Consider the following 27,536-nt stretch of genomic DNA (forward strand, 5'->3'; position numbering starts at 1 on the left):
CCCTAGGATTTGAACTTCAAACAAATAGGCCTGTTTTTTTATAAGGGCTTTTTACTCTGGAATATTTTCCTAAGAAGGTCTAGGGATTGGGGTAGGGAAGTCTGAGTTGACTTTAGCTCAGAATATAATAATGATAACCATGGTTGGATATAAAGTTTATATAATGATTTAAGGTTTGCAAAGTACTTTACGTAGGATATCTCATTCGATCCTCAAAAAAGCCTTGTGAGGTAAGTGGTAATATTAGGCCTATTTTATGGATAAGGAAAATAGGTCTGAAAGAGGCATAAAATACTTGCCCAGCTAGTAATGTCTGAGGTAGGATTCAAATTCACATCTTCTTGACTACAAATGCTTTCCTCTCAACTGTATCATCTGTCTTCCTGTGAAGGCTCAGTTTGTTAAGACTTTGCATTGGGCCTACCAGATGAGTCGACTGGTTGGCTAGATATTCTAAAGTTAGACTTTCTTTAGAAAAGTAGTAGCATGAAGTACATGATTTACCTCAGAACACATGGAACTGTATCCTATAATAAATTCCCGTGAGCTTATTTTGGTGGAACTTAAGATTAATGTTATTTTTATTTCCCATAAGGGTTTTTTTTTTTGAGATTAGATTCCTGAGGGAGGAAAAATTAAGTTTGCATTGAATTTGGCCGTTGGGTAGATTTTGTATTGCACAGTAATGATGGCTAAAAGAAAAGATGATTTTTCCTAACTTTAGTTGCTAGATAACACATTTCTCTGGTTACTCAAGTTGTAGTACACAAATATTTTACCATATGTGGTCGGAGACATAACAGGACTAGGGGATGGCTGAGGTGAGGAAGAGATGTGTCTTTCTGTGGCAGCTGAAAAACAGGATTAAAGGTTACTTTCTTTAGGTTGCAAATGAGACATAAAGTTTGATATGTAGATTCAAAGAATCTTAGAGGTTACACTTCACAGCTGAGGAAACTGAGGCTATGAGAGTTTAAGTTGGCTACACAGTCACAAAGCTGGCAGGTTTCAGAAGTAGGAATCAAAACCAAGTGTCCTGGCTCTCAGTATTTATCTGCAAGAAAAATTAAATGATTTTGCAGTTATTATACATGTCCACATGTCCCCTCTGGGACAGTAAAGTAGGGGTAATTCTCAACGACACAATGATGACAGCACTGGCAAAATGATGGAAATAGAGGAAGAAATAATGTCAGCTTTAGCTGTACTCTTACCCCAATAATAGAAAAATCAGTAGAGAAAGTCTATAGGAAAAACCGAAAGGTAGGGATTCTTAATCTTGTTTGCGTCATGGACTACTTCAGCAATCTGGTAAAGCCTATGGACCCCTCCTCAGAATAACATTTTTAAATGCATACAATAAAATACATAGGATTGCAAAGAAAACCAATTCTGTTCAAATACACTTATCAAAATATTACAAAGCAAATCCATAGACTCCAGATTAAGAACGTCCGCTTAGAGTAAATTTATTATGTTAGTTTTCTGGTTGATCACACAACATAGTAACTATATTTATGGATGAACTATGGAGACTCTTCACAGAAAAAACAGCAGGTGAGTTTTAGTGCAAATAATCAGTTTCAGGAAATAAAAATAATTTTAGCGTTGAGATGAGACGGAAGGATTTTGCTTTTGGAGAATGGTAGTCATTTTTCCAATGAGCAGAGAAAACCAATAAAAGCATTGATTTAAGTTAACATTGTTATCTACTGTCACTCATGACAATATGATTTTAGTAGACTGCATCAAATAATTTTAAATCCAAAAGCACTGACATTATATGATTTCCATTAGTTTGCTGCTTTCTTACTTGTCTGTTACATTCAGCTCTGTGACCCCAAAAACCGTCAATACAATAAATAGTATGCCTTCTGAAACTAGAGAGGGAAAAAAATAATTGCTACCTTACTTTGCACTTACCAATTTTCTATTTGTGTCTAGTTTGCAAACCAGTTATTGTGCAGAAGAGGGAGACCAGCAAGTATGCAGACATGGGTTCTGTCAGTCTGTCTGCTCAATCCTTCCTTATTTCTCAAGAAGCCACAGACATGCACTCTCCCTGGATAAATTTGAAGAGGGCTTCCTTCGGTAAGCTTATCTGAGGTTCCTTTCACTCACAAATAAGACAAGGGCTGACTGTGTTTAAAGATTCTTTTCTTCCCATAATCTTAGAAAATTAGGCCACACTGGAAAACCTGAATTTTGCAATGCAATTTCAGAACTCAAGGGAGATATTAGGCATCATTTTCTTCTTTATCTGTAAAAACAGCTGGTCCTTTGTGGAAAGACCCAAATTCTGGATTCCAGTCTTGTATTTTGTTAAAATGAGAGGCACATGAAATAATATGACCATGGTTCACATGGCTAGGTTCTTCAACTTTATACAAGGACAGGGACTGAACCTGTCCTCCCTGGTAAGGAAGCTCCCTCTACTAGTGCAGGTTAGCATCTTCTGTTACTAAAAGTCTGAGAGTTGAATAGGGCATTGAGAATATTAAATGACTCTGCCTAAGATCACTCTGACAGTATGTGTCAAAGGAGGGGCTTTCAAGCTTTCAAGTCAGCTCTCCTTCTATTATGCCACACTGACTCTCATTTGCTGTACTATTAGAGTAAAAGTATTTTTTTTTAATTCTAAGAGAAGAGATATACTATTAATTGAAGAGTTCTAAATGCTTTAAAATCCTCTCTGGCTGCACCATGTTAGTAAATATGCAACTATTATCAAACTTCTGTATCAGACTAATTTGTGGGGCACAATGTGATCCTTGAACAAACGCTAAAAATAAATGTTTGCAATTTACCTTCCAACCACTAACTCCCATATTATACTTCAGTCAAGAGTGGAACTAAATGTATTTGACTTAAACACAAAATAAGTCATTTACCAGGTACAGTCGGTGACACATGTGGTCTTGGTGTTATTTTCGGTTTTGAAGTGACAGGTCGGGAACTCTTCGGAGCTGAAAAAATGAACTTTATCATGAATTGTCTTGAAATCAGCATATGATAGTCATGTTTAACACACAAATATGCCATGCTTTAAACCTAAAATGGGTTCTTAAAAAGTATTATTGATGTAGAATTTAAATGATGAAAGAAAGCCTGAGCCTTGGTGGGTAAAAATTTTGGAGGTAGCATAGACGTAATTCCACATGCTCAGGGAAAACAAAATTTGAGAAGCTACAATGCCAGATCAATCATTATAGAAGGATGAAGAATTACCAACTGGTTTCGTTTCAGAGCATAGAGAAATTGATTTTTAATGCATGGCTTTTTTGTTTCTGGGTAGGAATGCCAACCTCCTCACATCCACCCACATTTCCCATTGATGAGAGAGACCCAGGAGTTGAGCCATTTTCAACAAAAGAAGAAAGTCGAGTTTTAGAAAACCAATAATATGCAAGTTCACAACTTATAAGGTTATACAATTCTTGGGACAGCAAAAGATAAAACCATTTCTATACATCAAAATCATCTTTCATTATGGCTATTACTTTGTGGGGATTCATTTGCTTGGTGCGTACATGGGATGTTATTGGTGTAGAATGGAAACTTCATCCACTAAGGCATTCTTGGAGAGCTTCCCTGGGGGCACTGGGATGTTAAGTGATTTTCCTCTGGTCACTCCCTCTAGTATATATTGGAGTCTTCCTAAGGCCATGCTGCTACCCCCTAGGCCAGGCAACCTCTATAATCTGGGGAAGTGCTAAATCATACACTATTACAATGATGAGAGTGATGAACAGATAATAAGGTTTTAAAGTTAATATAACTTTTGATTTATAGATGATATCATACTTTAAGAGAGGCAGGATGGATTAGTGGCTAGAGAGCTTGCTCTGAGGTTAGGAAGACCTGAGATGTTGGGTTCAAATCCACATCTGACACGTACTAGCCACATAACCCTAGATGATTCAATTAACTTTTTAGGGCACCTTGCAACTTTCTAAGACTTCAAACTGCCAACTACTTGATTTTTGTTGAGACAAGACTATATTAATATAATTCTGGGTCAGGTAAAAACAAAATAAAGCACTATACTTTGAAGTGGATAGATACCTAGTCAACTCAGAGAATTTCCTTGTTATACTTGCTTCAATCACACACACACACACACATTGACACACCGCCAGAATATTTGGGCTATTTAATCTAATTTCCTGATTGCTTGCTTCAGTAAAAGTTAAGCTTATATGCACCATTAATAATAGGATTTCCAAGTGCCAAAGTAATAACAGATTTATTTTCTACCTCTGGCTGCTGGTTAGCAGGCAAAGAGGACTGCTGGTGAATGAGACAAATGAATGCCCTTCCTCAAAGCCTCATAATTCAATAGGAACAGTCTATATAATTTGATTGAAATTTGGCCTTTGGGTCTAATTCTTCCTTGAAATTGGCTTCAAATTTCTCTCAGTAATTCTATTGATAAGATCTTTTTGTTTAAATACAACGATTTCTTAGTTCACCTTGGTCCAGAACACAACCATAATAGTTATACAATGCTATCAGGTTTGCAAAACAGTTTACGCAAGTTTTTTCATTTGACCTACTAGGAAAGTGCTATTGTTATCCCTATTATACAGATGAGGAAATTGAAGCTGAGAGGTTAAAAGGACTTGCTCAGAAACTCTGAACTAGTAAGTGTCTGAGATGGGATTTGAACTCAAGCTTTCGTGACTCCAAACTCATGGTTCTTTCTGTTACACCAAGCCGTCTCTTCACATAAATGAAAGCTTCTGATTGACAGGGCTCAAGAAAGTAGTGATGGATTGTAGTTTGCACTTATTTTTGTCAGATATTGTTGAGGCTAGTTATTATAGGAATTTAAGGTGAATTATAGAATATATTTTCATTATAAACATATGATATTTCCTTCCCTTCAGAGAATGCACTGTCAAAGGAACACATTTTTAGAGTACCTATTTGCAAAATCCAATAAGATATATGAAAAGGAAGTAACAGGATTCCAATACTAGATAATTCTGTTTATATATAATTATATGATGGTCTAATTCCAGATAAAAATGGGCTCTATTCTCATGTATAGTCAGATACACATACTGATCTTTTCCAGGCCGTACCTTGCCTCCTGAATAAAACCTCATAATTGAAACCATTTAAAATGCATGATATTGTGGGGAGTCACTTTCAGTCAGATCAAGCTATTCTCCTTGGAATTGAAGAGGCCTTATTTCTACTCATTATTTTTCAGTAAATAACATGGTTATATTTTCATTTCCATAAACTGATGGAGAAAGTCACTTGTGGTACAGTAGCCTACAGAAAGAAAACATGTGAGTCACTTAGGGGCAAGCAGTCTCTGTAAATCACTCAATGGCATTTAGCCTAGCTGCCAAGCTCAGAAAGTTTTGGGGTTGCAAAGAGTTTCCATAGTAGATGCTAGGGTTCTGGTGGTGTCAGGATTGGTAAAGTCTCAGAAAATCTCCATCATTACAGAGTGGCAGTCACTGTGATGTCTTCAGAACCAGACTCTTTAAAAAAAAAACATCTTATTCATTGCCCAGTGGAGCTGCTTAAGGCTGTTTCAGAAATCTGAATGATAAATAACTTATTAGAATTTATTGGAAATCTGCTAAAGAAGGTTCATATAAATCTGGAACTGAACCAATATGCTATTTAAGAGACAATACAATAATGGAAAATAAATGGCAAGGTCTTGATTTACTAGTTTAATTTTTTTTGAGAATAGAAAAATAAAAAAGTAGAGCTTAAAGAGATATTGTAAGCAAATCCCTCTCAGCTGTGTCTGTGTATCTCATTTATTTTAATTTTATTGAACGTGGAACTTTGATGCCTACAAGCCTGAACTTTCCTCAGTAGTCTTTGCTTTTTCTTCTCTCATTTTCTAGTAGGTAATTATAATATTTTCATCATTTCCTTTCTACTCTTTGCCTTTTATCTGGATGCCAATCTCATTTCTACTTCTACCTGCTATGTTGTATCCCTTATTTCTTTTTTACATTCTCTCATCTCAGTTTCCTCACCTGTAAAACTAGGGATTTGGGCGAGGTGATACCTAAGTTCTTTCCGAGTTCTAATATTCTGTAATCCTATTTATTTGGCCAAACTACTTTAGCTATTTTTTCCAGTACTCTATTTGTGATAAAATATTTCTTATCTTTTATCTTCTTCCCCCTTGGTGTTTGGTTATACTATTTTTTCTAATAAAGTTTAAAAAAATGTAATAGATACTTTCCAAATTAACTATGTAACTTAGGAGCCATTTAGAATCTTTAGCCAGAAGTGTTGTCTGAAATATGACTTTCTACTCTGACCATATAGCCAAAAAAACTGTTTTACTGAAAAATTAATTATTCATAACAAATTTCTTTAGAAGTTGCTGGATTTTATGATCAGAATTGCTACATTCTGTTTTGGATCTGAGATTAGGGCATCATTGTGAAGGCACTTACAAATGTGGGTTAGCTATGGCAGGACAAAGTTCATGATGCTGCCAACTTCCTGCTTCCTGGGGTATATTTAGGATCAAATAAGATAGTGGATATAAAGCACTTTGCAAACCTTAAAGTGCCATATAAATGGCAGTTTTATTATAATAATAATATTATATATAATTATATAAACACAAAATATAATTATAATGATAATATTATTATTATTATTAGCCTATACTTAGTAGGCCTCCAGTCTGGTGATTTCATTCCCTGAACTTTCTACTACAATCTTGCTGAGCTCAAGCAATGTTTATAGAGCAAATAGGAGTGTTGGTAAATGTTTTTTGGGGGTGGGGAGAGGGGAAATATGCGTGCACATTTTAAAGCTTAATTTACATTATTAACAGTCTCTCAAATTTTGACACTCAACAAAAAACCATGGACAAAAATACTCAGATAAACACCATAAATAATGTGAGTTGATTTCTTGGCAAATTGATTTATTAATGAAGCCCTGATTTGTATTAAGTCTTTAATTTCTGATATTGATACTGATACTTTAATTTTGATACTGAAAATTTAGCACCTGACTAGCCAAACTGCTTAGAGCTGACTCCAGCATACCCTTGGCCCCATACTTCTCCCTGTTATCCTTGATTTGTCAATGAATGAAGATGAGGGATTTAGTTGCTCTAGACCACTGGGTAATGGACAAAGCTTAAACTTACTTAATCTAGAGTGGGGAATTATAAAAAAATGAGGAATAGGTACAGAATTATCCTCTGGCTAGGCAAGGATAATCCTGGTTCTTTTATCAATTTCTACTTGACTTCAAATCTATGCTCCAAGGAAACCAATGATAATTATGTGTTAACTTTGTGCAACAAATAGATTTAACAACAGCTTTCATCATCTCTGAAAATCAAGGCTGCTTGGGTTACTGAGAAAAACAATCTGTTCAGAGGGAAAAAAATCATCCTTCTCTACTCTCATTTAATTCAGTAGAAAAGAATATATACTTATTGACCCAAACCCTGCTGAAATATGAAATTATACATTTACCAGGCTTGATCGAGCTTGGTGTTGGTGTTGTTTTCATTTTGGGTGGAGCACGTGTTGTCTGTTTTGGAGCTGAAAAGAAAAAGACGTAGATTGAATCCTTCCATGTTCAGAAACTGCTAAATTATAAGGGACCTTCACATCACCATCCTGCAGAGGATGAAAGATTTTTATGAGTAACAAAAATGAAAAAAAAAATAAACACATACAGAAGTTACATTTTGAGTGACATATGAATAGCGATCTGAGGGAAGCAAAGTTGGTGGAATTTCAGAAGAGTCTACTTTAAAATTAGCTTAAGGAAACACAAGAAAAGGGTTGGTAATAACGGGGATATCAGGATCTCCCTTGCACAGCTTCCATGCTTTCAAAATACAAGGGTGAACTATTTGAAGTGTGGTTATATTTAAATTCTTAATGAGAAATCCACTTGCCAAGTTATATTCCCAGAGTAAATGCCAATAGTGCAAATGAATGCTATTAAGCATCTGCGATTCTGAATATTTGTCATGGAAAAACAGGGAAAAAAAGCCTCTGAGGGAGTATTGTTATACTGTGTTGACTTTCATCATCCAAATACTAAAATGTTCCAGGGAAAATTCTGTGAAAAATTAAACTAAGCCTTTAATAATAAAATCAAATGTAAACATCCCATTGGAGAAGGTGGAAAACAGGCTGCTATTTCTGCTGCTTTAAAAAAAATTCTCTTTAATTAATATGTGTAGGCTGGACATCACTAAGGACAAACAATAGTAATTACATTTATTAACCTTTAGAAAATACATTTTTCTTTGAGACATTTTTTGGGTGAGTAGGGATTATCTTGCCCAGGTTGGAAGCACGGTGGCCACTTATGGGCCCAATCCCACTGCTGAGCAGCACTGAAACTGACTCATTTTGTTTCTAACCTAGATTGGCTTGTCCCTCAGGCAGCCTGGTTATCCCTATTCCTAGGTGCTCATCATATTAGTTCCAAACTTAGTGTGGACACATGATGAGCTCTGGGCTTTATTGCAGCTCAGAACTGCTGAACTCAAGCAATCCATTAGCCTCAGCCTCACTAGTAAGAGGGATCACAAGCAAATACCACCCTGCCTGGCCTTGTTGTTTAATTGTTTTCAATTTTATCTGACTCTTTATGACCCCATTTGGAGTTTTCTTTGCAAAAATATTAGAGTGGTTTGCCATTTCCTTCTCCAACTCATCTTCCAGATGAGGAAACTGAGGCAAACAGGGTTAAATGACTCGCTCAAGGTCACACAGCTAGTAAGTATCCAAGGCCATATTTGAAATCAGGAAGATAAGTCTTCCTAACTTCAGGCCCAGCACTCTATCTGCTGTACCACTTAGCTGCCAATTGTCTAGCCTTAGAAAATACATTTTGGAGCTTTTTGAAAGTAAGAGTTGTTAAACCCTGGAATTGATTACTGAAAGACTCTGTATGATCTAATTTCTTAGAGGTCTTTAAGGACATACTAACTGTGATGTATGAAAAGTTCAGGAGACATAGTTTTTGGGTAATTAATCATTTTTATTAATAGTGCTACCAGATAACAAAAGAGGTATGTGGCACTTTTGAATATCAAAGGCCCCTCTTGAAACCCACTCAAGGTTTATACACCCTTGGAAGAATGGGTGTTCCTGAAGGTGGCAATCGACTCTGATTGGCTAACAAGTAATGAGAGAATGAATATTATGATGAGAGGTGGACCTTTGATCACGCAGATCTGTCTGACTAGAACACAATGGGTCAGATTTCACCCAAATCAGATTAAATTCTTTGTAAGTTTCTCTAATTGATAGGGTCTTCCACCCAGGATTGAAAGGCATGTACCCTGGAGTTTTGGGCAATCTCATCCATCAACAATGTCCTTCAGAGACTGAACAGACTTCCAGACTTCCAGAAAAAAAAAAACCTGGTCCTAATTCAATAATTGATCATTTATATAAGAGAGAAATAATAATTTCTGTCATAACTATAGAAGAGATTTAATATAGTCCTGCCTGCAGATAATTTAAGAGTACAGTTTGATTCCTTAAGAGTGTCACTTGCCAATTCTGTGACTTTGGACAACCCATTTAACTACTTTGGACCTCCATTTCCTCAATTGTCAAAAGAGAAGGATGGACTACACGATCACTCTGGTCTTGAAAATTATAGTTCTAGACATCCACCCAACCACATGATTCCCTGATCACCGAGGTAAGAGCTAGGTACAATGTTCCCTCCTCCTCAGAAGGATGTAAATGAACTTAAAATCAAATTTCCTCAGGCAAAGACCATAAATAATATGAGAAGATTCCATGGAAAAATGGTAAAGAATGAGGTGGAGCCTCGATTGCCTTCTCACTCTGGAACGTCCCCCTCCTATTGGTGAGTTTAGAACTTCCATGTTTAGGAAGTGCCCCTGGCCAGTTCTCCTTCATTTCTCCCCTGGCTCTGCTTTTGACTCTATGGACTTTGCCACCATGCATCCCTAGTGCTAAGGCACATTGCCCAGGCACATGTAAACATTCAATAAATGCTTACTGTTAATAATGTTAATAATGACAGTAACAGCTATAGCTTTAAAAGTTTTAGGGTAAGAGACAAATACTGGCTAAGACATGCCATACAGGATTTTAGAATAGGTGATCTAATTGATATTCTAGATGATAATAGGATGAATATGCTATAGTTCTGTCCACCATTTAGTCAATGACAGTCACCCCTTGAATACATGGAAATAGCAGTCAGAATAACAGTGCTGGATGAGAAGTTGTTCACTTGTATCAACAGATAAACTCTCGTGCTTGGATACTGATAAAAGGAAATTTCTCTTCCCAAAATATTAATATCCTTATAATATTTTTAGTACAATAATATCTTTAGAGGTGAATTTTATTTTATTTTTTTTTACTTATCTCAACACAGCTCCTTATTACCCATAGCAATTAGGTACAAGAATAACTCCACATACTATACAATCCACAAAAAAATCTTCAAACCACATTTCCGTCATTAGTTTCCATTCTAATAACACCTTTTATTATGGGCAAAATTGACCAACTTTATTTTAAGCTCCTCTCACTTATCATTGAATTGGTCAAGAGATAGCAGGACAGAAAAATGAAAGATTTTAAGGATCTGGGTAATCACAAACCAACTGGTTCTGCATACATCCTTCTGATTCACTGAAGAGTAAAGTCTGCTTAAGGAAACCACAGAAAGTTGTACTATTGGGAGTTTTTAGTTGTATGATATCCTCAAAATTATTTATATCTTACATCATGGGTTCCACAGGATTTTAGAGCTTCTCCCTGTATCCTCCCCAACGGGTTCATTAACACTCTTTGGATAAGGAAAGCTACTATTTTGTCAGAATGCATTATTAGCAAGAGTCTGTATTTTCAAGTGATCACACCTGACAAGAATCTGTCATATTTCGTAATTATTAAAAATTCCTACAGTCAATGAAAAGTTCTTCAATATCATTTTTAATTCATCTTCACAGTATATTTATGATGGATTGATGGCTAAATTATACGCACAGACAGAAGAAATATTTACATACTGGATAGATATAGATGCAGATACAGAAAATGAGATCACCTCTTGCTAGCCCTGTGTGGGTCACATAGTTTGTCCATGGCCGTGGATTGCCTCAAAGACTCACCTTACATGCTGAAATACAACATAATATATTTACCAGGTTTTGTCTGTAGTGCATCTGGCCTGGGCAGTGCTAAAGTTTTGGAAGGCAGAGGTGTTGTCTCTACGGAAGCTGCAAAAAAGTACCCTATGTTACTGGAGGGCATAACATTACAGATAATTAATAGTGATGGGTTTGTGGAGTGACAGGTGATTTTTCACAAAGTACACGCGTGAGTAAGGTAGTGTCTTAAATCCTCTCAAACAACACCCACATCAACCAAGGCCACTCAGGTTGTGTGACCTTGGGCAAGTTACTTAATCTCTTGGGGTCTCAGTTTCCTAATCTATAACCCTTTGTCTTCTAAAACCATTCAAAACTAGGGACCTTCAACTTTTCCGGTGGTTCTTATCTTTATACAGCTCCACATACTATACAAACCAATGACTCTGGATTATTTTTTCTTTCTATTCCTTGTTTTTCTTGCCCAAGACACTATCTCCCAACTCTGTGCATTTTCATTGCTCCTTTCCACCTCCTCGATTCCCTGGTTTCCTTCAAGTCTTCACTTTCTATTGGAAGCCTTTCCCAAATCCCTCTTCATCCTACTGCCTTCCCTCTGTTGATTATTTCCTTCTTATCCAGCGTGTAGGTTGTTTGTACGTATTTGTATGTTGCCTCCCTCATTAGATTTTTAAGCAACTGAGAGGAAATGACTGTCTTTTGCCTTTTTGTATCCTTAGTGCTTAGCACAGTGCCCAGTGCCTGGCACATAGTAGATGCTTAATAAATGCTTGTTGACTTATAAAATAATAGCTAGAGGATCTTTAAGACATCTTTTAGGTCTAAATTTATGATGTGTACACCTAAAGATTATATTCAGAGTGAATACTTCTGTGACCCTTGTTTTTTACTCTCCCCACTCCATCCCCACCACATGAAATATTTAATTCTTTAAAAGAAGATAAATAGAAAAAGAAATAATGATTAAGCAAACAAAACTTAGGATGAGGTAGTCATGCATATAACTGAGAAGCATAATATTTTGTGCAGTGAAGGAAGAAAAAAAAATGAAAGAAACCAGCAGACTTGTAAATGAGTTTGAATGCAAAGAATTGTGAGGAAGAATAACTGAATTAACCCCATCAAGGGATGGGAGCCCCAGAGCAGTGGCTGGGGGATTCAAAGCCATGTCTACAAAGACAGTTGAGCTGCCCTAAGGCAAAACCAAGGCTTTGTTGAGTCTTTGAGGGGAGAAGAACTTGTTAATGATGATGTGATGATGATGTCATGAATATGAAACCTAGAAAGAAAATGAAGTTTTGGAAAAAAGGGTGATGTCACAAGATGGATTCACAATGAGAAAGAACCTGCAATGGCAATGGTGATGATGAGAACGAAAGGAGGAAGGAAAGCACATGGGAAATCAGCCACTGAAGATACCTCATTACCTATTGTTTCCATGGGAGGCTCAGATACATATGTACTAGATTCCAGGACTGTATGAAAAACAAAGAATAGAAATTAAAAATGATACAGTGATGGGACTGGCTGACAAGAATTATACCTTCAAAGAATAACAACCCCTACTCCCCAAAAAATTCCCACTGAATTTTTTTATTTTATTCTCATAAACTAAAAATAGAGAAAAGAAGAAAAATCCACTCTAAATTACTAATCTTTGGACAAAGATGTGATTTTTTTTAACTGTCCCTTTCCTCAAGGAGCTTATGATCTGATCTTGTAGGGAAGATTAAGGGAGCAAATTTTCCAATATAATTGGATTTTGAAAATTGTGTGTGATAGTTACTCAAAATTTGAATGGGGAATAATACATCTGTCTTTCCTTCATACCAAGAACTATGATAGAGTTGGATTCATGTTAGCAGGCTCTCTATTTCTTACTCCATTACTTTGTAAGTAGGGAAAAAACACAAAGATTTGCTATTTGAAGTTCAAGTTATGAATGGACATCATTGTTATCAAATACATAGGTCCAACTATTTTGGAAGATCCTGTAGTAGGCTACAAACTCTTTCAAAGGTATGTTTCCCATTTCATACTTATCCATATCCCCAAAAGTAGTGGTTTCTACATGTAATTGAGAAAAAAAATGAAAAATGAAAAAAAGGGTACTGATGTCAAATTTAAAGAGAAACAGGGACAACTACTCAATATATACTCAGTTTTATAATCTGTTATCTAAAATGTTATATTTTATTTTATTTATTTTGTTAAATATTTCCCGATTACATTTTAATTTACTTCACCAAATGTTTGGTACCTCTCCCCAAGAGCACCTCACATATAATAGGCCCCCAATAAATATTTGTTGAACAAGTGAAAACAATTCATTTACCAGTTTTGGTTTGCTGCTCATCAGGGCTCTGTGATGTTTTAGGTATAGGATGTGCATAATGTGTTTCTGCTGGAACTAGAGAGAAAAGGTCTTGTGTTATTCTAGTGTTAATCATGAGATTTCATTACTTAACGGGAGGAGGGTGTACCAAACATATCCCCATCATGGCTACATTGTATTTAAGTTAAAGCCACCATGAATTAAACATTAAAAACAAATGTACTTGTAAGGACAATGACTACGTAACATAGGAAGAATACAAGTTAGATGTGCAAAAGAATATGCAGGAAACCATGGTGCTGTAGACGATTGCTGTGAAGGACAAAGACACACTGAGGTAGGCAGGTGAGAGAGCAATTTCAAACTTGTATTTACAGGATCATAGATAACAGAGTTGGAAGAGACCTCAGAAGCCATCTAGTTCAATCCTTCATTTTATAGAGCAGCAGTTTTCAAACTTTTTAGTCTTTGGACCTCCTTACGTTCTCAAAAATGATTGAAGAACACCTGTTGCTTGCCAAAGAGCTCTTTTTCTGTGATTCTATCTATTGATTTTTACCATATTTGAAATTAAGATATCTATGCATTATTATGAAGGTAGTTTTAACTTTGCAGACTCCCTAAAAGGATCTTGGGGACCTCAGGGGTCCTTAGATCCCACTTTGAGAACCATTGTTGATGCAGAAATCAAGGCTTAAGGAGGTTAAGTGACTTGTCCAAGATCACACAAGGAGTAAGCTTCAGAGATAAGATTTGAACCACTGCTCTTTGACTCCAGACCCAGAGCTCTTTCCCCTGTACAATGCTATCTCTCTATTGGAGTAAAACAGATGGCATCATTAACTTATGTAGAGTTTTATTTTTGACTTGTAATTTCAAATAGAGTATGTAGAGAAAGATTAGATTTTATTGAAGAAAAAAATTGGTGGAAATTTTGGTGCTTAATGCATAAGCAATTATCCTGTAAGTAGCTATGTGAAGTATCTGTTATTTTCCCAGGATGGGAAACACTCTTCACCATCATAGATCGCATCAACCCAAATACAACTGAATAGATGAATACTATGCACCTGCTAGAGGCATAAAAATGTTAAGTGACTTGCCCAGAGTCACACAGCTAGTAAATGCCAAGGGCAGGATTTGAACTCAGCTCCCTGAGTCCAAGCCCAGCACTCTATAGATTATGACATGCACCTCTAGATGGGATTCTTTTTACCTATTAGAAATAGTTGAGAGAATAAAAATAATGGTATGTTTACCATGTTAATTAAAATTTTAAGTGGACTCAATACAATCAAATGTAATTTTAAAAATCCAATTATATTTCAAGATACAGTGTTGAAATTACTTTAAATATTGGACATAAAGTGAGGGCGGAATGTGCAATAAACAGTGAATCTCACACAGCAGCAGAGAAGACTCTATCAGTGTTATATGAGTTACAACTCTCAAGGTATAGTGGACCGGCAGAGATATAATGTGAAAGGCAAGACACCGTAATGGATGAAAAAGTCACAAAGCAGAAAGACTTGTAGCAATGAGATGGAAAAGCAGAAACTTGCGTGACCACCACTCAAGGGAGCATTATTACCTATGGTTGCCTTTGGTGACTCAGTGCTAAATGTAACAGATTCCGGTTCTATTTTAGAAACTAGCAAAAAACAACAACAAAAAAAAAACAGCACAAAATAACAATCAGAAATGAAAAGAAACACCATCAATATAAGTTAGGGGTTCTTGACTTTTTGTGTGTGTCATGAACCCTTTAGTCAGTCTGGTAAAGTCTACAAACCCCCTTCTAAGGATAATGTTATTCAAGCACAAAATAAAATACATAGGATTACAAAGGAAACCAAGTATAATGAACTATCTATCAATTTTTTAAAACAGTCTACAGAGCCTAGATTAAGAACTGTAAGTAAAGTGCACAAATTCATTGGAGCAAGAAAAAAATCAGAAATTCTATGGTGGAAGAAAAATGAAACTTTCAACTTAATAGCAATTATCTCAATTTTATAGTGATTAGGATGATTTTATTCTCTTGCTCTTAATACGTTGGTTGTTTATTTCTTGACTTGATCACAGACACCTCAAGGAACAAGAGATGCTAAACTTTGATGCATAATGAACATCACTCTTTCAGTTGCCTTGAAATTCTCTGCCACCATCATTCTACCCACTGGCTCAATATGCCTCTGAAAAATAGACACACTGCTAGTTCCACAATTCTCACAGACTAAAAGGGAGAAACTCCAACCAATTGTAAAGTGGATTGCAGCAGCAGCAGCATCACCACCAGAAACCCTTCGGGGTAGCTGCCAGATGAGCTTTACAACCTCTGAGCTTTATAACATCCAATCGATTGTATTCAAGATCAACTGTCCAAGACTCCAAACCTTAAGAGAGGACTTACTAAGGATAGCAATTACTTACAAATACAGGACACACACACACACACACACACACACACACACACACACACATTTACCAGGTATGGTTTGAGGTACAGGTAGACTTGGAGTTGTTTTAAGCTTGGAATGTGAAGGTGACTTTGTTCGATTTTGTTTGATTGGTTTGTCAGCTAAGGGAAGAAAGGATGGCATTACTGTCAGTGTCATGGTAGAGAACACACAACTGAATGCTATGTAATATCCCTATCTACTTTCCTCTATACAGACTTTACCTGTAGCTATTGTTGTTTAAAAATATTCTTTTGCACCTGAAGATTTTTTTTCCATCCTTAATGTTTCCTCCCAGAATCATTAGAAGTTTCACTTGAATTCTCTTCGAACTTATTTTTCAACCCCCTCTTACACACTAAAAACCTTAAATAGGTAACTAAAAAAATATAGAATTAAAAAAAAAACTGGGAAACTTTATTCCAAAGAATTAAAGGATGATATTATTTAATTCTCTATTTCAAGGTAATTAAAATTAAATTTCCACTCATTATATTAGTAATCTGATTACCAATATAAATGTTAATATTTTAATGATTTAGTATGTCACATGTATCTTGAATACATACCACAATATATTAATATAATAGATGAATAATTATATAATTATTTAATATAATTTAATATTTTATGTAATATTGATATTTTACAATATTACTTAATCATTTTGGTGATTATGGGTATCAATAAAAAAAATTTCCTTCATCACCAATGTGAGAGTTCCTACTTTTCCTCTATAATTTGTATTCTTTGCTTCCCTGGTTTCTGAATACTAAAAGATTGAACGCAAAAATCCTAAAGTGATACAGTAATAAAGTTCAATACTTAGATAGAACAATGATTTAACTGGTATGTGGGTACTTCTTTCATTGAAACATACTGAACACCCTCCATGACTTCTTGTTCTGTGTAGTTATTTCTCATGTACTGAAAAGAGCTTGAATGTCATTGACTTCAACGCTGTCATTTTATAAATGGAGAAAAAGAGGCCTGGAGAGGTTAGGTGATTTGTCCAGAGTTACACAGCTAGTATCTGAGGAAGGATTTGAATTCAAGTCTTCCTGACTCCAAATCTAGCACTCTATCCATTCATTACACTATGTTGCAGGATTTCCCCAACATGCTAGGTATCTTCTTTTGTATCTTTTAATATTTTGTGGATACCAGTGCCACAAAACTAGGTCATCTACTTTTTTTAATAATAAAATTCCCGGATGATATATTTTATGTCACCTCTTGTGTACAATTCACTGGAAACAGTTCAGTCTACGCCCATCCAGCATATGTGTTTTCCATTGTCTTTTGGGTCTCCTGCAACACTGATTCTTTAGACACCGTGATGTTCCATTATTTCTAGCCAGATAGCATCATTGAGAAATATTAGTGCTAAAAAGATGGGCTTAGTAAGTAACAGCTTGGGATCACGAAATGTATTGCACTGTTTTTCAAATGAAATTCAACCTGTTCTCTTCTGGGGCCAGTTCTTCTGGGCCCATGTGTTATAAATAACCAAGATCAAGATATTTATGGACTAACAGTGTCTTGTCCAATAGTGTGTCATGATCTGGGCAATATTCATTCATCAGCTACTTGATTTATCCTGTGTGAATAACCAAGTTAATCTCTTTTGGCCATGACTCTCATTGAAGAGATCCATAGTATTCTGGGGTTTGATGTAGTCAGCACAATAGCCACAAATAAGATCATGTGGAAAACCTCATTTTTTAAAAATAGAGAATCCCTCTTCTATGTGATCTCTGCACAGAACATCCTCTGAGACAGTGGCAAGCACGTTTTGCAAGGATATGTCTTTTTGTTTTATGCTTTGCTTAATATCGATTGATAATTATTGAATAATTATGTCTGTGCTCCTATCTATCAAGAATTCTTAGCAAATGTCTGACAGACATTTTGTTGGACAAGAGCCTTAAAGACTGAATGTGTGTTTTTTAAATAAAAATAATAATCAACAAACAATAACCACAGAAGGATTTTATATTCATTTCTCTTAATCAATTGGGTGACAATGATGTTGTGTTGTTCTGTAGGGAATGGTCTATAAAAGCCTACTTGTTTTCAAGGATTTTTCATCAAAGGTACCTTTGATATGTGCATAGACCATTATGAAGATTTTTTTTCAAAATAAGGAAGTAAACATATGAGTTAGTAGTAAATACAGGTCTTCCAAGTCATTCTTCTTTCATGTTTACACTATCTTTGATGTCATCTTTTGGAAATTTCTCCGTTTTGAGATAACTTGAAAATTAATGCATGAATGCTTTTAAAATTGCATTGTCTCTAGCATAAATTTCTTCTCTATATATTTGTCTTCTCTATTTCTTTTCTCTCTCTATATATATTCTTCTCTCTATATTTCTCTCTCTATATTCACTAATGTGAATAAAGCTGTGTAAAGAAATTGGCAAATCTATTCCTTTTCACTTTCATTTGTTGAAGTGAAATGATTCAGCTGATTTTAAATATCAAAGTAATGAGCTAAACTTAATAGTCAGTTATTAATCTTGTATAAATAATGTCAGCCATTTTAAATTGGAGTATTTCTAATTTAAGGAAGATCTAATTTTTGAGTTAAAAATTGCAATAGTATAAGTTGATACAATAGAATTTTCTCTATAACTTTTACTGAATTGTGTTACCATACCTTTCTCAATAAGGGAGCCATGAACTCAGCTGAATCATTAAATATAATCATAGATTTTTGATAATGATAAAATACAGTTAATGAAAAATAAATCAAAGGGAAAAGTCAAATTCACTTGAAGAGGTTTGTTTAAAGATACATTTAACCCTCTAAAACAGCAGATATGGCTTATCTGAAGCCACATATCTGAAAGATAAGAACCATTCTTTCTATACATGTTTAGACATGTTTGTGGGTTTCATATTTTTTGTGTGAGTGGGAGTCATATAATAGATTATGACATTCAGGAAAATACATTGATATGAAAGTGTAATCCAAAACAGTTTTCACTAGAGTGTTTAGATATAGCCATTAAACATACAATCCTTTTTCATTTGTATACTTGTTAATCTTTTTTAAGCTTCAAGAGCATTTCATAATAAGTTCATTTAGAGAGCCCTACCCTAAAAAAATAAAAAATAAAAGATCTATTTACCAGGTGTAATTGATGGTTTCTCTAGGCGTGGTGATGTTGTTTGGAAAAGATTAGTTTGCGCTTCTATGGGAGCTGAAAGAAAACATCTATGTTGTTAAAATAACACAAGCGCCATATTCTATATGACTAAATGGGCATAATGCCATAAATAGGTGTAATATGAATTGCCAAAGTAATCTGTGCCAAGCTTGTTTAAGAAGTCAGCTTTGGAAATATGTTGTCTTAAGACAACATGGCAGTAAACTCTCAGAATGGTAGGCTATAGAATGCTTCTCTGTCCTGAGCAGGGAAAGATCATGTCATGAACTGATGTAGAACTCTATAGACAGAACTACGAGAAAAATAGAAACAAGAATGAAAAGAAAAACAACACTAAAGGTCATTGGAATGAAGAATAATGTAATGATCAATCTTGAGTCCAGAGGCCCGATGATGAAATATGCCTCCCTCTTCTTGGTAGGAGAATCATGTGTGTGGAATGAAGATAAATGCTGTCAGACACATTGAGTGTGTCTGGTTGTTTTGTTTAACTATTTCATTGTTACAAGTTATTGGGAAGTGGTGGTGATGTCAAAAACAACAATAAAATATTTTTTAAAGAAGGAAATAGGAAGGAGAAAGGTCAAAGATGGGAGAAGGAGACAGAAAGAAGGGTAAAAACTTCTCCCAACCCTCAACTAATCCAATTGCTGCAAATCAAGGCCTACCTTCTCCATGATTTTTCAGATCACAATGAATTTTTCCTTTTCTAATAACTCACACATTTTCACGTTTTAAATTTTGTGTTCTATTTATTTGTCTCTGTCTCTTTTCATCCTTCTCGGATTACAAGTTTCTCAAGGTAAGAACTATATTTATCCTTGCTGTGTATCTCTCTGAATACTTTGTACATGAGCAGGGCTTATTAAATATTTGTTAAATAAATGAATGAGTATTAACTAGGCACTTAGAACTTGAGTTTAAAGCAAACAATCTACAACCTTGCATGTGGACATATATTACTTTATATTATTGTTTCATGTATGTAAAACTGATTTCCATAAATAGACCATGAACTCCCTAAGACCAGAGAATAAGTTTACTACTCCTTTCGTAACCCCAAACAGCTTTTCATGGTTTCAAGAATAATGATAGATAATGAAGAAACGCTTTTTGGATTTAAATCAGCCTTTTGGCTACGTACTTTTGATACTTTGTCATGGAAAAAAATTTACAATATGCAAAGAGAAGATTATCACTTAATTTCTCACAGTCACTGAGAATGATTTAAAAACAACAATAACAACAACAGAAATCTAAATAGGGCAGAAAGCATGGGCAATTCGGCTAAGACATAAGACCCTATCTAACCCCAACACAGATTGGTCTGATTTAACCTTGTGGTTTGGGATTGACTGGGACTCTATTTTTCAGCTGAAGCAGCTGTCGACCATGCTGTGTGTCACCAATTCTCCTAAGAAGTAGGGTATTAGTGAGGACCGCCTCCTATGCTCCTCATCAGCTGTTTGCTATTTGCCTCAAGGCTGTGAACTGCTACTCCTTCTACTCCAATACCAAATGACACATTTACCAGGTTTGGTTTGAGGTGCTCCAGGATGTGGAGTAGTAGTTTGGGGTGGGCGTGGGCTTGGGCGTGGACGTGGACGCCGTGTCCTTGTAGGCACTTTGGGTGCTAGAGAAAGAAAATGCTTAGTTATTTAAGTTATGATGGTCCTAGAAACTGTGGATAAGATTAGACATATGCCTGCATTTCCCAGTGCTCATTAGATAACATAAAATTCATGCAGTTCTTAAGAAGATGGAGAGTGAGAGGTGTAAAGGGCCTTCAAGGAATCTCATGGTAGTAGAATAAAAAAAGCTCATTGGTCTAAATATGTAACAAAGAGACAGATACACCCCTAATCTTCTCTGGAATTCACCTTCCAAAGAGAATACTGTATAAATAAAAACACAAGACAGGAAAAAGACATAGAGCACTTTTAAGCCTAGAGATGAGTTAGACAGATTGCCTGAAAATACATATTATCTCAGCTCCATTAAAAACAACACTAATGACAGCAGGTGACTTATCTTAAGAGACTTCAATCTCCTTAAGATGAGTTAATATAGCTGATGGTAACACATACAATGGCATGGCAGCTTCATAAAATCAGTGAACCTACAATGATAATGATGATGATGGTGACGGTGATGGATATGGGTCTGACAATGAATGAGTAGGAAAAGCACGTATAATTTTATTTGACGAAGGACATCAATTACCTAATGTTGTTACTGGAGTCACAGTTCTAAGGGTGGCAGGTTCTAAAGCTGTAGTAGGAACTGATATAAATAGATAAATTAATTAAAAAAAACTGAAATAGAGACATCTAAAAGCTTACAAAAGACCAGACATTTCACTTGAATATCAGTCTTACTGGAGTATAATGCTGATCCTCAATGTACTAAAGAATTGTGTCTTTTTTTATACTTCTGAGCTGAGTAAAAGCAGACATCTGGTTTCTGAAGATATGAATAAACTATGGCTAGTACCAATTCATCTCATAAAAGAACCACATCCCCTGGATTGTGCTAAACATCCCTATAAGGTCAGCTAGAACTTTTCCCAGATTTCTAGTGATTTGATGCCAGATGACATGGAAAATTATGAAAAAAAACCCTTTTGATTTTCACCCATTAAATACTCTGGGAGAGAAATGATACATAAGCAAAGATTATTAAAGTTTCTGATAGGTATTTTAGTCTCTGAAGGATTTTATTCCATTAATTTTCTTGCTTGTGGGGATAGGGCACTCTTTCTGTCCACTAACTACTGGAGCGATCATTGAACATATCCAGGATGAAGGCAAATGTGTGCTTTTCTTTCACTAACAACCTGGTCCAGTTTCTCGTTCACCCTTTTACATTATGTTGCCAGCCTGACAATTTGTAGAGGGTTCCTGAAACACCGAGAAATGGCAATTGAGGAGGAGGAGAAGAGAATAGAAATGGTTCTTCTTCATCAATTATGAATACAGTTCCCTAACCTATGTGAAGGAGAAAGGAGGAAAAAAAAAGAGGTAAGGAGGATGGGCGAGGAAGGAGAAGCAGAGAGGAAGAGGCTAAGATATAGCACATTTGCTACTCCTATAGAAATGCTATTAATGCTTAAGAAATATCCAGCTTCCTGTAGGAAGTTCAGAAAACTCATCAAGTATCCAGAAATCTAATCAAATGGACATGTTACAAATGTCAGCCATCTAAAACAAAAGATTCAATTTTGCTCAAAACACCGAAGATGACTTTTTACCAGATTTGGTCTGTGGTTTCTCTGGTTTCACTGTAGTTTTAGGTTTAGGACTCTTTCGACGAGGAGGCTTTGTTTTTATTTGAGCTGAAGAAAGAAAGTAGTTGGATTATTTCACTAGTCAAAGTTAAGAATGCTCTTACTAAGATTACTTAGAAACCTCTATTATATAGGAATTGATAATAGCTTTTAGAAAGATATGATTAGGAGGGTCAGATCTTCTTTTAGGTTTAATTTCCTTATTCCAGCTATGGGTTGTTTTTTGTTTGTTTTTTTGGCAAGGCAATTAGGGTTAAGTGATTTGCCCAGGGTCACACAGCTAGTAAGCATCAAGTGTTGGTCTGAGACCCCATTTGAACTCAGGTCTTCCTGACTTCACGGCTGGTGCTCTATCTACTGCACCACCTAGCTGCCCCTCCAGTTATGTTTTAAAAAAATCTCCAGACCACTTCTGGGTAAGGAAAAAGAAAGAAGAAATAAAGTTGTTGTTTTTTATTGCTTTATCCTTTTGACATATGGTAGATAACTTTTTTTGGGGGGGGGGAGAAGGTAGCTTTTTTGATTTTTCTACTTGATTTGAATAATATCAAGATAGCGATAGAAGAGTGAAATAGAAATTTTAATTTAAAACTCTCTGAGATTTCAGATTTAGGTAATTTTCCATCATCTTCTCAAGAGTAAATAGCTACAATACTTAGCTTTTTGCATAAGCTGAACTTAGATTGAAAATCAGGGGAAGAAACTTGACTAAGAGCCAGGAAAATATGTAACACAAGTAGGGAAATAAAGTTAAAAGCAATACAGTACACAGTTAACCTTCATAATAAAAGTTTTTGGTTAGTTTTCCATTTGAATAATAACCAGGCAGAACACAAAAGACCTCATTTTCAAGCCACTCATTGGAAGTATAAAATTGAACTCAATAGTGAAAGCAAGGTAGATAAAACAAGTGAACAGAGGTAGCTAAGGCACAGAGCCCTAGTGGATAGAACACTCAATTTGCAGCTGGGAAGATTTATGTTCAAATCGTTCCTCAGGCACTTACTAACCATATGAGCCCGGGCAAGTCACTTAACCTGTTTGTCTCAGTTTCCTCATCTGCAAAATGGAGATAATAGCCTCTACCTCACAGAGTTGTTGTGAGGATCAAATACGATAATATTTGTAAAGTGCTTAAAACTCTGTCTAAATGCTAGCTATTATTATTGGAAGGAATTTATGTTTATTAAAGGAAAAGAAACATAAAGCATCACCATTTTGAAAAAGGGGCCAATTGGCCAGCTTTGTTTGGAACTCAGTTTTAGGAGGCATTTATTTTGGTCCCAGACAGATATACTTTTGATGACTTGATCTGATAGCTAGTTTTAGCTATGTGCCAGGGAATGAAGATGGCTTCCATGTGGGATTGCAGCAGGGTCTTTTTAAATGACAGGTATATTAAATCTTCCTCTCCAATAGCCATTTTAAAATGCCTTTTGGAGAAAATGAAATTTTATGGGAACAAAAAAATAATGCATGGCCATCTCCCAGAAAAAAAGGCCTCCTGTCAGGGATGCCTAGGACTGAGTAGAAGAAGCATACGAAACCAACTGGTAAGGAGTTGCAACGCACAATTACCTAATGTTGTTGTTGGAGAATGAGTTATAACTGTCCCTGGTCCTGGGGCTGCAATAGGAACAAATAGATACAGATGGTTTTTTACAAAGTACAGAAACTCAATTTTCCATCAAGTTGCTTTTACTTTATATTTGAACTCTCAGTGGAGGTCATTGGAGTGCTTTTGAATGAACACTCAATTCAGTGGCAAAGTGAATTCAATTCATCGAAATTACACCCTCCAGTTTTTGACAAACAATTTCCAGACATAGTTCCCATTCATCACAAGGATAATGTCAACTGAAATGTAAAAAAAAAAAAGACAGAAAGACAGACAATAAGGATGCTAAGATGAAGAAAATTCATGATGTGAATAGCACAAATGATGCATGATTATCCTAAGTTACTTTCCATATAACAGCCCCAAACTTTGATTCATCCAAGCAGATAATGATGATGTTAAGACAAAGGTATATGATATAGGAGGATGACAGGGAGAAATTTGTAGCCATGTCATAGCACTTTACTGACTGGTCTTCCTTTAATTATTAGTTATCATTACCAGGAAATATTCCTAAGGATGATACAAAGCCAACATAGGGGACGGGCCCCACCTATGAACTGTGACTGCAGAGATGAAAAGGAAAAGCTGCGATAGACACTGATTCATGTTTTACCTATTGTTGTTACCATGGTATCAGTTTTGAATGTTGCAGATTCCATGACTTCCCAAGATACAACAAAAATACAAAAGAAAACCAAAAACACCCATGTGAGTAACATAAAACACTGGAAAATTGCCCTAAGTCTAAAATCTTCCTTAGTATGTTAAGTTAAAGAGCACCTAATTTACGTTTAATGTAAAATAGGTAAAATGATCCTTTTTATCCAAACCTGAGAAGCTAAGTTAAAAAATGGGCTCCAATGTAGAATCCAGGAACCTTCATTCTTATTCAAATATGTTCATTTGATTTGTCTGTCTTAAAATAAGACCTACTTTAAGTAGTTAAAATTATGAAACAAACATATTTGCAATACAGTTTATCAAACTAGATAACATTTTCAGGCACAGTTTACTTTTCTGATAATCTTTGGAACTGGGAAGTTTCATCTTTCCTTAAAGCTGAGGAATTCTTTTTCAGCTGGTTTCCCTTCATTAATACACTTCCCTTTTCTGAGATTGATTGATCTATATCTAGATAGGTCGATTGATCTCAGAAAAGGCATATATAGATGTGTGTACACACACACACTCACACACACACACGCACACACACACTAAACTATTTGAAATTTGAATGGTAAGACTGAGGGGAAATGAACCATATCTCAGGTCATGAGAGTAGCAAGCATGCAGCCTAGTAATGGGTGGGTATGAATGGAAGTTCCGTCATAACAGTAGCAAAAATTGATGGTTAGATCAAAGGAACAAAAGAGTGAACACCCTTACTATGCTTTTTATCTTATCACCTTCCTTATGGAAGTATATGGGAACGGAGAAGGAGAAGCCATACATTGGGTTTTCTGGATCCTTGTCCTTGTCTGTTGTTTTTTTTTTTTAAATAGGACTTGTGATTTCATTGCTATAGGCAATTCCTGATGAGGATTCTCTCTCCAGCCATGAAGACTAGCACCTGCTCTGCAATTTAAGAGCTTAAGTGACTTGTAGAGGTCCATAGAGATGGAATGTGTTAGAGGCAGGATTTGAACCCAGGACTACTTCTCTCTGTAATAACATTCCCTAATTTGTAACCTACAGGTATAACTCAAACTCTGAACTCTGCTAAATAATAAAGAACACATTTACCAGGTTTGATCTCTGGCACATCTGGACTTAGTGTCGTTTTAAGTTGGGGACCTGCATGTGGTGGTGATTTGTCCAACTGTGAAGCTAAAGAAAGAAGGCACCTATATTATTAAGGTGAACAAGGATAAGAATACTGTTATTGATCATTTCAGGTGCATATGTCTTACCTTCCTACCTCAATTAAAAGCACCTGGAGGTTATGGTTAATGTCATATACTTCTTTGCATTGCCTAATACTAACCACACAGTATGCATTTAATAAATATCTATTGAATGTTGAATAATGACTGCTAAGGTTGGATGCCTAATTTCATTAAAATTGCAGGTTATTTTCAGATGCATAAGACATTTTGGAAAGTTATTATTTTAAACTGAAACATTTTGTAGTTTCTCCAAATACCACTGATATTAGAATTTTAAAGTTCCAAGATCAAGTATATATTAAAAGATTGTACACAATTCTAAAGTAACAATACTGTATAAACAATAATCTGTTCATTTCTAAGAGACAATTCTTCAAGTAAGAAACCTAGACCTTCAAGGGAAAAAAGCCTGGAGATTCATAAGTTATTTTCAGATTATGTAAAATAAGGAACTGCCATCTTATGAAGTCATATAACCATCTCATCATCCAAAATTATGTAATTTTGGTGGAAATTAACAACTGGATCAATGAACAACTGGACCAAAGTGACTTATATTTCAGTTGTCTCTATTTTGTCTTTCTTAAGAACTAGAAAATTAAATGTAAGATAATTAAAATACAATTTTGATACCCAAAGCTTTTCAAGCATTTATATAATAAGTAACTCAGTACTCATTGTGAGAAGCACAGAGCATGATATCTGAAGCCTGGAAAAGTTATTGAACATTTTTTTGATAAGCTAAAATTTATTGTGAAAGAGATGAAGGAAAATCAAAAAAATCTCTGGGACAAAAAATACATTCATGGCTTATTTCTGATGAAAAATTCCGAAGGAAGAAAATCTCATCAATGTCTCATACTCAGTCTTGGAAGAAATTTTACTGACAGATGCATAGACACAGTTGGAAAGCAGAAGAAGACAAAATGAGAGGTAAGGAACAGTGGAGAGAGACATATACCAAGGTTGCTTAGCCTCAGAAATTACCAGGTGCATTTGATCACTTGGAAACCTTACTCAGCATTTCTATAAGCAGATTTAAGTTGACATCCTTAAATAAACGTACTTATCACTCCACTCATTCATTGATAACACATATATACATGTATACATAAATTGTGTATATGCATTGATACATTAATAAAACTAAGTGCTCAATAAGTCTGATACAAAAAATCTTGGTATTCTTCACATCCTAAGATTCTAGAAACTGAAAATCACCAAAATCATTCATACAACTAAAGGAAAATACAGAGGTGTGAACTATATAGAAAATGGTGCCAGGGTGAATAAATTGATGAAGTGCCTTTAGGAGAGGGTAGGAAATACACAACTTTGGGTGGTGAATGAAAGATGGCAGGAGGGAAGAGGAAAGAGAATCAAGGACACCAACCACAAAGATCAAAAGGGACAATCAAAAGAAGCATTAACTAAGGGGGTACAAATCTGTTATTACCCAGAGTTGTCCTCGATGCCTCTGTACTGTGTGTAACAGGTACATATGCTGCATCATAAACAAAAATATGAAAATAAACTGACACATATAATTAAAACCAGAAAGAGATGCTCTAATTAGGGTTCTAAATAACGATAGCTTATATTGTATAATTCTTTTTGGTTTACAGAGGATCTTACA

General features: G+C 35.4%; 1 protein-coding gene across 22 annotated transcripts in view; it reads right to left on the reverse strand.

Moving 5' to 3' along the window:
• Positions 1 to 27,536, reverse strand: part of ABI3BP (ABI family member 3 binding protein) — a 301,592-nt gene that overhangs the window by 70,302 nt on the left and 203,754 nt on the right. For 16 of the 22 annotated variants that reach the window (XM_020999891.2, XM_020999887.2, XM_020999881.2 and 13 more), the window contains 16 exons: positions 27,357 to 27,404; positions 25,758 to 25,841; positions 24,628 to 24,675; positions 23,972 to 24,019; positions 22,358 to 22,441; positions 21,331 to 21,390; positions 20,639 to 20,740; positions 19,069 to 19,140; positions 15,961 to 16,053; positions 15,064 to 15,123; positions 13,473 to 13,547; positions 12,565 to 12,612; positions 11,171 to 11,245; positions 7,485 to 7,553; positions 2,892 to 2,966; positions 780 to 851 (listed from right to left, as the gene is read on the reverse strand). In XM_020999891.2, coding sequence (XP_020855550.1) covers positions 780 to 851; positions 2,892 to 2,966; positions 7,485 to 7,553; positions 11,171 to 11,245; positions 12,565 to 12,612; positions 13,473 to 13,547; positions 15,064 to 15,123; positions 15,961 to 16,053; positions 19,069 to 19,140; positions 20,639 to 20,740; positions 21,331 to 21,390; positions 22,358 to 22,441; positions 23,972 to 24,019; positions 24,628 to 24,675; positions 25,758 to 25,841; positions 27,357 to 27,404 — 1,113 coding nt within the window. The remainder of the gene's footprint in view (positions 1 to 779; positions 852 to 2,891; positions 2,967 to 7,484; positions 7,554 to 11,170; positions 11,246 to 12,564; positions 12,613 to 13,472; positions 13,548 to 15,063; positions 15,124 to 15,960; positions 16,054 to 19,068; positions 19,141 to 20,638; positions 20,741 to 21,330; positions 21,391 to 22,357; positions 22,442 to 23,971; positions 24,020 to 24,627; positions 24,676 to 25,757; positions 25,842 to 27,356; positions 27,405 to 27,536) is intronic. The other 6 variants (XM_078146663.1, XM_020999893.2, XM_020999877.2 and 3 more) reach the window with 5 other exon arrangements.

This window comes from Phascolarctos cinereus, unplaced genomic scaffold (assembly GCF_003287225.1).
Source record: "Phascolarctos cinereus isolate Bilbo 61053 unplaced genomic scaffold, phaCin_HiC Scaffold_726;HRSCAF=1367, whole genome shotgun sequence".
Taxonomy (NCBI): Eukaryota; Metazoa; Chordata; class Mammalia; order Diprotodontia; family Phascolarctidae; genus Phascolarctos; species Phascolarctos cinereus.